The 11,735-nt window shown below is 45.8% G+C and overlaps 1 protein-coding gene across 1 annotated transcript in view; it reads left to right on the forward strand.

Moving 5' to 3' along the window:
• The window catches only part of fgd5a (FYVE, RhoGEF and PH domain containing 5a), a 38,296-nt gene extending 28,605 nt beyond the window's left edge, over positions 1-9,691 (forward strand). The window contains exons 13-21 of the mRNA XM_060068598.1: positions 972-1,055; positions 1,145-1,224; positions 1,638-1,734; positions 2,095-2,232; positions 5,209-5,311; positions 5,539-5,675; positions 6,962-7,090; positions 7,998-8,152; positions 8,315-9,691. Of these exons, the coding sequence (XP_059924581.1) occupies positions 972-1,055; positions 1,145-1,224; positions 1,638-1,734; positions 2,095-2,232; positions 5,209-5,311; positions 5,539-5,675; positions 6,962-7,090; positions 7,998-8,152; positions 8,315-8,351 (960 nt within the window). The 3' untranslated portion in view covers positions 8,352-9,691. The remainder of the gene's footprint in view (positions 1-971; positions 1,056-1,144; positions 1,225-1,637; positions 1,735-2,094; positions 2,233-5,208; positions 5,312-5,538; positions 5,676-6,961; positions 7,091-7,997; positions 8,153-8,314) is intronic.
• Positions 9,692-11,735: the final 2,044 nt, after the last annotated feature.

Genomic DNA, 11,735 nt, shown 5'->3' on the forward strand with positions numbered 1-11,735 from the left:
CTAAATAGTTGGAAATGTGTGACTCTGCAGTGGACGGGTTTCCTCACTCAGAGTCTGCCTTGTGCCCAACATACGCTGGGCCAGATCCCAGCCGGCATCCCTCATCTTTAATTAGTGGTTGAAAACAACAGAATTTCGGATGGATGGATTCATCTGGGATTGGTTCTTTCTGTGGTTTCCTTCGGCCGAGTGCTGTGCCAGAGTTTCCCAGCGTGGTGGCCGCAGTTTAGTCCCCGGCCTGACCCCCACAGCCTTGTCCCCAAGTCTGGTGTAAGCCTCAGCCAGCCTGTCACGGCCGCTGTGTGTGTTTGGTGTGGTGGCGGGTGTTTAAGGAGAGGCCCGGGTCCACCCAGGCATGGTTCTCACGGTGAAGAGAATGGCAGCGCGGTGTGGCCTGGGAAGGGGCGGTGAGAGCCGCCTGTTCGATGGGGCCCGGCGCTAGAAGCCTGGAGAGCAGGATGGAGAGTTCCTGGATCCTGCCCCCGCAAGGCTTCAGCGGATGTTTACTGCACACATGAGGTGTGACCCATGATGTCAGCCCCGTTTGTCCCGCTCAAAATAAAATAACTCCTGGAACACAATGGACTTTAAATGGGTTTTGTTTTTATGAGAAGGGAGATCATAATAGGTTAGGTGGGGAAAAAGTCAATAAACGGGTAGTTTTTTTTCTGCTTGAATACATACGTTTATTGCCTTTTTACAGGGGGAAAGGGTGCTTGAATGGTAGCGCATTGGTGTGTGAACTGTTGAAAGGAAAGGAAATGCAAGTGTTTGGGAGTGTCCCTGGTGAGCAGGGTACAGCAGGCGGGTCTTTCCTTTGGTAATGCTGCGCCCTTGTGGTCACGGTGCGGTATGTATTATGTCTGTCGGTGTTTGTTTCATTGATTGATTGTGCGGCCCAACACACAACACTGATGATATAGTGTGGAAATTCTTGTTTGATTTGTTTGTTTGTGTTCCTCCCACCTCAGATGAACGACATGATGCTCTACACCTACCCACAGCAGGACGGGAAATACAGGCTGAAGAACACCCTCTCTCTCTCTGGGATGAAGGTGCCGCATAGACGCGATGTCTCTGTTAATGACCTATGTGTTTTCTAAGGACTGTTGACGTTGAGGCCTCCATGTCCCTCTGTGCCCAGGTGAGCAAGCCCGTCCTGGACCAGGTCCTCAACTGTCTCCGCATCGAGGTCTCGGACATCACCATCATCCTGTCCGCCAGGTGAGAGTCTGGCCAGCACACCAGTACAGCAGGAACTGTGCTGGTGGCATGTTGACGGAGGAGCTTTTTAAATCACTGATGGGGGATTTTGAAGCTGATTCTTCAAACCATCATTGTTTTAAACATCCCATATGAGGGTTATATGTTATTTTGTGCTTTTGTTATAAATTCATAAAGAAGAAGAATAAAGAAAAAAAGATTTAAATGTGACTTCCTGGTAAAATAAAGGTTCAATAACTGAATACTGTCTTGTTTATTATGATTCAGATTCAGATTTTGAATGATACAAGACTTTAAACATCAAAATCACACCCAGCAGGCCTAACATTTTGCCTCACAAGGCTCTTACGGACATTCAAAGTCCCGGATGTCTGAGTGAACAGCCAGTGAGCTGTGTGTCTGTCTGTTCCCAGCTCTGTGGGCGAGAGAGAGGACTGGTTCCACACCTTGAGCAGAGCCATTGCCGACAATGCAGCAGGACTCTGTACGTTTGGTGGACCCTGCAGTGAGGTAATCAATACTTAAATAATTGCTGCAAGAGGTCACACACATCTGAGTCATACGATGGATGTTATACACCCTTCCATATAGCCAGAGGTGGAACTTCCAGTAAAAAAGAAAACCTGTATTTCAAGTTTACCTTTTTTTTCTTTTTTTTCTATCAGATCAACATAGACGCACACCTGAAGGAGTGCAGTAAGCACAACTTTGACGGGAGTTTAACATTTCACCCTGGCGTGTGTGTGCGTGTGTGTGTACGTGCGTGCGCATGTGCGTGCGTGCGCATGTGCGTGTGTGTGCGTGTGTGTGTGTGTGTGTGTGTGTGTATGTATGTGAATGTGCGTCTGTGTGTGTGTGCATTCCTCGTAGGCCCGTGAGAAGCTGTGGATGGCCCTGGGCGAGGCGGCTCCTGTGCTGGTGCCCGTGTCCCACGTGATGATGTGCATGAACTGCACCTCCGACTTCAGCCTGACGCTCAGACGGCACCACTGCAACGCCTGTGGGAAGGTGGGCCCCACGTGACCACGGCAGGACACGGCACCAAGCATGATCACAGACCTGATCATAGACCTGTTCACAGGCATGATCACGGACATGATCACGGACCTGATCACAGACGTGATCACAGACCTGATCACAGACCTGATCACAGACCTGATCACGGATATGATCACGGACCTGATCAAGGACCTGATCACGGACATGATCACGGACCTGATCACGGACCTGATCACAGATGTGATCACAGACGTGATCACGGACGTGATCACGGACCTGATCACGGACCTGATCACGGACATGATCACAGACCTGATCACGGACCTGATCACGGACCTGATCACAGACGTGATCACAGACCTGATCACGGACCTGATCACGGACCTGATCACGGACATGATCACAGACCTGATCACGGACCTGATCACGGACCTGATCACGGACCTGATCACAGACATCATCACAGACATCATCACAGACATCATCACAGACCTGTTGGGTATTCCACGAACTGAGGTTTAACAAACACAGAGTTAACGCTGAACTCTAGGTTGATTGACCCTGTGCCAACTAAACCAGAGCTGTCGGTTCCACCGCACGGGTTATGCATTAGTTCAATCAACTCGGGGTTGGTTAACACAGGGTTGTGCACGTCCACGCCAAACCTATAAAGACGTGATGTATGGATCATGGAAACTCTGATCGAAATGGCGATACGGGCCACTTATTTCAATGAAATGTAACTCCAGGTTCTCCTGGTGAGCTATGACGAGGAGAAGGACATTATCACAACAAAAGGGAACGCTAAAGCCTCTGCAACCCGGAGAACCAAAGCCTGGCAGCGGATCGCTGACCGCGTAAATTTTGTTACACGTCAAAAGCATGATCGTGTAGGTTTTTGTGTTTTCTTGTATTTTAGATTGTTTTTGCCTTCGAAGTAACACATGCAAACCGTGTGCGTGCCACAGCGCATATGTTCCAAATTTTTATTTTTTTTGGTAACTGGGTAGAAAACCTAAAAGTGACAATTCATCAACTTCACAGATCAAGATGGATTAGGGTGCACTCACACTAGGCCATCTGGCCGTGGCCGTTTGCCGTTTTCACACCTAACCGTGCTCAAATGGCCCCATTGTTCTCTGGCCTGCACTCACACTAGGCCATCTGGCCGTGGCCGTTGGCGTTGCAACTGTGGCCTGGCCACGGTAGGCTCTTGTACATACGTCATCTCGTCGTAAGTAACACGTTATCACCAAGCATCCGCTGCATGGACCATAATAAAGTCTGCCGCCACTCAGAGTTCCAACAACAATGGACAACAACACAGAGAACACAGTTCGCACTTTGCTGAGTCTGTTGCTTTTTTGGATATATGTTTACCGTTTAATGGGAAAGAAGGCTCGTCGCCTTTATTATGTCCGTGGTCGTCGCATGGACTATACGTCATCCAGCTCAGGTTGCGTAGCCGTGCGTGTGCGCGTGTCGGCTCATTAGCATCTGTACCGTAGCGGCACACCTCTCCCAAGTGGCCAAATTGGCCCGGCCTGGCCAGACTGGCCACACTCACACTGGCAGATTTGAGCACGGTGTGAAAACGGCCACGGCCACGGCCAGATGGCCTAGTGTGAGTGCACCCTTAGTGCTTGTAATGAAACCGCCGGCTACGATCGAACATTCTCCATTAGGACTATTTTATACTTTCTGTTAAGCGTCTCTCGGCATAGTACTCAGCCAATAGTGCTCTTTGTATGATAGGAGGCCGATGAAAATCTTGGTCCGGACTGGATTGGTCATCTGAAAGGACTGAGATGTGCTCAGCATCTCCAACATTATAGATTAAACTACCATTTGCAAATAACGGAGGGCTACGCAAATAGTCTGGAGTGAGTTGAGGCCAGGTCCTCGATTGGTAGTGCTGGCTATGGAAGGCTGGAGAAGGCTATTTAAATATATTAAAGATATATCATCCGATATGCCAAGATGTCGAGCCGTGGTCTTATTAATCACTCCCGGTGGATTGCACGTATAATTTGCGCTCCGATATCAGCAGGCCTCTCATCAAAAGGGCATGCCATTGTGAACACATGAAATCTGCGGTGAACGCAGGTTTAAATACCCAAAACCGGGTTATCTTTCAAACTTAACCTGCGCAAAACCTGCTCTGACCAGGTTTGATTCAGAGCATATGTTTCTATAGTAACTAACATACTGTGTTCATTTTGGAACGGAAAACCTAGGGTTACCGCAAACCCTGGGTTAACTTACCCGGTTATGTGATAAAACCGGCTTTGTGGAATACCCCACTGATCACAGACATGATCACAGACCTGATCACAGACCTGATCACAGACCTGATCACAGACCTGATCACAGACATGATCACAGACCTGATCACAGACCTGATCACAGTCATGATCACAGACCTGATCACAGACCTGATCACAGACTTAGACCTGATCACAGACATGATCACAGTCATGATCACAGACATGATCACACACATTTTCTCAATCTTGACTTGACTTGATCACCGATTTGAAACGCATGATCACAAACATGACTCACAACCAAAACCAAAACAAAGTCGTGATTGGGATCTGTTTAGCTGCTGAATGTTTGGTTCCAAGTGAACAAACATGACTCATATGACTCATGTTTGATTGGCAGTTTGACGTCTATATGTGTGAAGGGTAAATCTAAAGAGGATGACGCCAAGCCGAACTTTCCACCCTTGTGTTGTTCTGATTTGTAAAGCAAACAACGATCGCAGTAGGAAAGACACTAAAGAGAATCTAGTACGGTGGGGGTATCCCTACTGCTTATAGTATCATCTATTTCAATTTGACATTGTAAATATCTTAAGAGAGCTATTATTTAAATGTGCCCTGCTTTATTCTTTATTTGGTGAGAGGAGCTCTACTGCGTTTGGAATATTTTCTGACGTTGTCATCCCTTTTGTTGCTCCCTTGCATTTGTTTTGTGCAGGTGGTGTGTCGCTCTTGTTCCAGGAACAGATACCCACTGAAGTACCTCAAAGACCGGGTGGCTAAAGTGTGTGACCACTGCTATGCCGAGCTCAGGAAAAGAGGTAGTGTAGCTTCCTGCTGTATTTTCGAGTTCTCGTGTGATTCAGAAGATCTAAGATGTATCTCTGATATTTCTTTAATTGTTTTGTGTGTGTGTGTGTGTGTGTGTGTGTGTGTGTGTGTATGTGTTTGTGTGTGTGTGTGTGTGTGTGTGTGTGTGTGTGTGTGTGTGTGTGTGTGTGTGTGTGTGTGTGTGTGTGTGTGTGTGTGTGTGTGTGTGTCTCTCAAGGGGGCAGTGTGTCCGGGGCATGTGGTAACGCGAGCCCTCACACCCAGCGGGTCAGCCGACCCCTCTCTGCTGTGTTCCAGAGCCTGCAGCCCCCCAATCTGTGGAGGAGCAGGAAGAGTAGCTCCACCCTCAGCCAGGTAGAACCGTGGATGTATGATAGACCCCTACTGCTGAACACAGGGATGTATGATAGACCCCTACTGCTGAACACAGGGATGTATGATAGACCCCCACTGCTGAACACAGGGATGTATGATAGACCCCCACTGCTGAACACAGGGATGTATGATAGACCCCCACTGCTGAACACAGGGATGTATGATAGACCCCCACTGCTGAACACAGGGATGTATGATAGACCCCCACTGCTGAACACAGGGATGTATGAGAGACCCCTACTGCTGAACACAGGGATGTATGATAGACCCCTACTGCTGACCACAGGGATGTATGATAGACCCCCACTGCTGACCACAGGGATGTATGATAGACCCCCACTGCTGACCACAGGGATGTATGATAGACCCCCTCCTGTTGAACACAGATGTATGATATACCCCCTACTGCATAATACAGGGTCTGGCCGGGCCAGTCGTTACGTTACGGTAACAAGGTCTAATGCTACACCCCAGCTCGGTGGCTGCCACGTGGCCCTTCATGAGATCCCCCCCGAGTGTTTGTAGTGACGGCGGGCTTAACCTTTGACACTGAGGGCTCAAAGAGCAACAGGTGTTCAGCCTCACCCTGCCCCAGAGTCCAATCAGTGTGACTTTGGTCAGGTGAGGCTGCTTCAACCAGCCGTCATCCACACACAGGCACACAGTTATTAATACTGATTGAAAAGGTTGAAAAGATAGCTGATAATCCAGGGCAGGGGAATCAATCAAGAACGGATCAAGCCTGTCTAATGCGTCATCTGAATTGACGCAGGGCTTGTTTGAAGAGCTCTAAAAAATATGCGATCATTGTACATGGAACTCCCCCCGCCCAGCTGGCATTCATGATGATTGTTTATTTATCTTTTTCACGGAAATACAAGAACAAGAAGAGTTTTTACAACTAGACTTTAAATTGTACTGTATAGGGAGGATCAGCACTAGAGTGGACACTGTACACTAGGGAGTTTTACCTTTGATAATTGCACAAATGGCAACTTTATTTACTATCATAACAAACCAACAAAGCGTAAGCACAAGACACTTCATACCTACATATGTTAGAGATTGGTGAAGTGATTCTTCAGGATGGCGGAACGTGACCTAATGAGATGGTAGCGTTGTTATTAAATGCTCACCTGAAGCCTTTCGACATGGGTCATGGGTTAGCATCCTCAACCAGAGAGGAGATACACAAACTGATTATTGAGCATTGACCTTGTATATGCATTCCTCTGTGTGTGACCGTGTCCCGCGTCGACCACCAGGTGTCTCTGGGGGCCGAGGGCTCTACGATGAGTGGCAGCCTGCAGCGCAGGAAGAAGAGCAAGCGGAAGTGGAAGAGGCTGTGGTTCCTCCTGAAAGACAAGGTGCTCTACACCTTCACAAGTCCGGAGGTGAGGGGCCGCCGTGTCTCAACACCAGCCCCGACACGCACACACGCATTAACTCACTCACTCACTCACACGTGCACACACGCACAAACGCATGCACACATTCATTCACTAACTCCCTCAGTCACTCACCCGGGCACACACGCTCACCCACACACGTACACACACACAAGCCATGCCTGTCCCTTCTCCATGTAATCCCATCAGCACAATGTGTCTATCTATTGAAACATTGTGTGCGTGAGTGTGTCCACGGTGCTCTTTGGCTGCCAAGCAGCCTGCTCCTCCTTCACCGCGAGGGCGCCCCAGCTGCCGCTCAATAAAATCCAGATTGTTTGCAGTCCCGGCTCCTCGGCGGTGGAGCGAGCTCCCCACTGACATCAGAGCAGAAACCCTACGCATCTTTAGTCACAGGCCGAACACTAATCTGTTCAGACTGCATCTTGGCCAATGAAACACAGAAAATAACGAAAATAATAATAAAACGAGTTCATTTACTCTCTCGTGTCAATAATTAAGCGCTAGACGCAGTTGACATATTTTAAGAATTGTATCTATTCGCATATTTCTTGCAATTTCTTTGTTATATCTTCATGGTTGAATTATTGTAAATCCCTTTGGATAAATGTGTCAAATAAATGTAACGTACAAAAAACGGAACATCCATGCGCTTTTCTTTCTTCTTCGTCTATACTTCCAAAGACTACTTAAATTACCAAATTAACTTGTGTTTCTTCCTGGCCTTATTTTACATTATTGAAGAATTGTATTTCTATTTTGTTTGGAATTCAGTTATATTTTTGGCTGCTTCAAAATAGGTACTGTCCGTCACGACAGATAATATGTGCTGTGTATGAAGACGCCCGCATATGTGTGTGAATTTGCTGATGCTTTGACCTCCTCCCCCAAGGACAAAGTGGCATCCGAGAGTCTGCCTCTGCAGGGCCTCACGGTCAAGCTGCCCACGAGGCCGGAGGAAGGAGGGGGCAGCAGCGTCTTCCAGCTGTACCACAAGAAGACACTGTACTACTCCTTCAGAGCAGAGGACCAAAACTCAGCACACAGGTCAGCGCCCGCAGAAGATGGCACATAGTCTAGACAAGTCTCTCTCGTCCATCTGTCTGTCTGTCCGGCTCTCTGCCTCCCTTTCTGTCTGACTGTTTCTGTCTGATTAGTCCGTCTGTTGGAACCAGGATTCATGGTTCTCTTGCCTCCCCTGTTGCGCAGGTGGGTCAACGCCATCGAGGAGGCCACCATTTTATAGCACCATCCAGCCAACACATCTCCTGCTGCCCCGAGACTGCCCCGACACAGCTCCCCCCCCCCCACAACACAGCTACCTGCACCCCCTGACACCCACCTTGACGCGAGGACGTATCCGACAGTTCTATGGAAGGGCAACCATCCATCTGAGCCTTGTTTACCATCCAGGCTTTGAGGATCTCAGCCTCAGGGCGGAACTGCCGCCTCACCAGTTGATTCACACAAACAGGGATTTGCCTGGAATCCTTTTCCGTCCCTGGGCATTAACAACGGCAGGACCTTGACAAGCAGCTTCAAAACATCAGATTGGGCGCTGACAGTGTCACTGCTATTTTGGCACTGAAGCATACATGCTTCACTGGGTTGGCGAGCTACGCTTCTAACTCAGCAGGAAAACATCTCGGCACAGTTAATTTGTGTCTTCTGACTGATTGCGCTCCTTTTGATACAGCACAAATGCAAATCGATTGGACAAGTGTGTTCCATTTTCATAATTAAAGGAAAAAGTGGAATTGAATTGCATTTTAATATATGACAAAGATTTTTGGTATTTTGAATACATATTGTGAAGTATAAAATGCAGATATTAAAGTGCATTATATGACGTACATGTACAGAAATACATTCTGTATAAGGGGCCTATCATTAGAGTGTGTACATTAAGCTTCTTGTGTTGTTTTACTACCAGTATTACTATATTATGCAGTGTTGCTCTCGTGTCCAGACTATTGGAGGTTCTCCAGCATGCGATTTGATTAAATATATTTTATTTCTATTCTGATAGAACTGATAGATATGTATGAAAAAAACAGTTTGTGGTTCAATGTGAAGGTTTTTAGAACTTGTGCTCCTACAATTTCAAAGTGCCAATTTACTACTTAAATGAATGCATATCATTTGCCAGGGTAGGAACAAATGTGCCTGATATAATATTGTACTAATTAATCTGTCCACCATCTAAGTACTGTAATGCTATGATTTCCTTAAAGGGACCTCAATAACATTGGCTTTTTAAGCTTTCATTACATGTTTCTAAATAATCTATGAGCTTTGGCCTGTTACACTCACTTAAGATTTGAATATAGTGCCATGGTAATAGATGCCCTTTACGTGATGTATGCTGTACATATATATATTGTACTTATATAGAGCTTGACCTTTGTCCTTTTCAATATGTACTGTCGACTGAGTATTATTCACATACTCCTGTAGTACTGCAGTACTTTGCAGTATTATGATGTCCAAGTTGTGTTACCCCTCTGGAAAGATATTTCCGTATATGTGCTCTGGCAACTTTTTTGCTCTATTAAAATATGGCTATAGACCCTCTCTCCTACACAAGCCTTTCAATTGCACAATGTTTCTTTTGGATCCTTTTGTTATTTTGGCTTCGCTGTGTTCATCCTCGACCTCAGCCTTTATGTTTTTATGGATAATAGAATTTGTTTGTCAATGTTTATGTGATTATAGATACATACTTACGCTGCCACTGTAGAAAAAGAGAGAAATAAACAACCTGATAACAAGCTAGTTGATGGATAGATAGATAAATAGTTATCATCGAATAAAAGAAAAAACAAATAATACAGTACTACTCAATACCATAATTCACTGGCGGTAAGGAGCCACTACAATGTAGTGTCAAATCTGCATCGCTCTATTTGTACTTCATCACTCTGAGTCACTGACCCAATGGCCTATGCTGGGGCCAAACTTCATGTGACACAATTGGCACAGTCATCGGTATAGTTTAGAGCCACCTTACATAAAGCCAAAGGTTGCCCGCAGTAACCGAAACAATGCATTAGCATTTGAAGATAAAGAAACGGCCCAAAACCCCTGACCCATGTCTTTATGTCTGCAATATTGATGAATCTGCGCCACAGATATACACGAGAGACAGTTTTTTTTTTTGTTGTTATCCAGTCAAAGTCCAGTCCAATTTAACTTCAGGACTCATAACGACTGCTGATGTCATTATGAACATCATAAAAAAGATATGACCTAAAGGTGGTCCAGGAAATATGATGTTGGTTTTACAGCTAGAGTTACAAGATACACAACAAGGAAATATGATGTTGGTTTTACAGCTAGAGTTACAAGATACACAACAAGTCTGAAACGGATATAAAGATAGACGGTATGGCAAGTCATTCAGGAGAAATGGATGAGGACGAAAGGGAAGGATTGGGGTTGAGCTAGTTCCATGGTCCCCCTGGTCTCCTAAGAGGGACCGAGGAGGATCGAGGGAGAGGTAATTAGGAGGTACAGTGTGGAAGATAAAGAGAGGGAGAGAAACAGCAAGAGAAATGAGGATCAGAGGATAAGGATTATTGCCCATGTTACCTGTTACCTGTCCTCCAAATGCCTCGTGGCACATAGGGCCTATTGCCCATGTAGTGTGTTGCACTACATGGGCAAAAAAAACAAAACCATGATTCATTTAAATCCAACGTGAACGTTTGACTGTCCCTCTAAAAAGACAGCGAACCTGGTCACTTTTTTATGTGCACAGTAAATTGTTATTAAAGGTTTTAAACCTTTATTTGCGGGTGCCTGCTTTACACAGCCAGCACAACACAACCACCAGACTAAGAAGCCAGAATTTACAGAACCGCGAGGCAACAGGGAAATTACTGAAAGAGGATGTGATCATCACACCACTAAATAAAACAATTACCAAAATGACTGAAATATGCAGTCGGGAGGAATGCAAAACACAGTCTGCTATTTGTATTTAAAGGCTTCTACACTTCCTTTTTCTCTGATGGAGAAGTGGTTTCTAACGAGGTCAGGGGTTTGCTAGCTGTTATTTCAACGACTGGTTTCATGTTGATGGGAAACACTACAGGAAACACCTGATAAACTTCTGGAACGCTGGATTCAACCAGGAAGTAGAATCATGTGATTTCTCTTGCTGAGTCTTTGGTTCCTTTGAGAATGTTTAATGTGGATGGTCAAGTCAGCTCTTTAATTGTTCTTTACCATAGGGTTTACAAGCCCCTGTGACATCATCCGCTATACAACATGCTATGAAATACTTCCCAAATCCACAAAAGGACAAGAAAAAGAGCCTTGACAGGGAACCGTCTGAGGAATACCCTTCTTTCATCCCTGGATGGGAAGGAGAGCCATAAGGTTTGGGCAAAAGCAAACCTCAATTTAATGAATGATTAATCGTTCCAAAACAATCACCAATAAAAATTGATTGATCAGATTACGATACATTGTGGATAATTTACAGGGTGAAGGTTATTTTAGTGGGTGTGTTTATACACACCTCAGTAGTTCAACTTGAATCCAGTTGAACAGTTACAGACATTGATTACAGAGGCACAGTCACATAGAGATAATCACTCACACACTTTCCACCTCCAAATTTCCC

Source organism: Gadus macrocephalus, chromosome 13 (genome assembly GCF_031168955.1).
Source record: "Gadus macrocephalus chromosome 13, ASM3116895v1".
Classification (NCBI taxonomy): domain Eukaryota; kingdom Metazoa; phylum Chordata; class Actinopteri; order Gadiformes; family Gadidae; genus Gadus; species Gadus macrocephalus.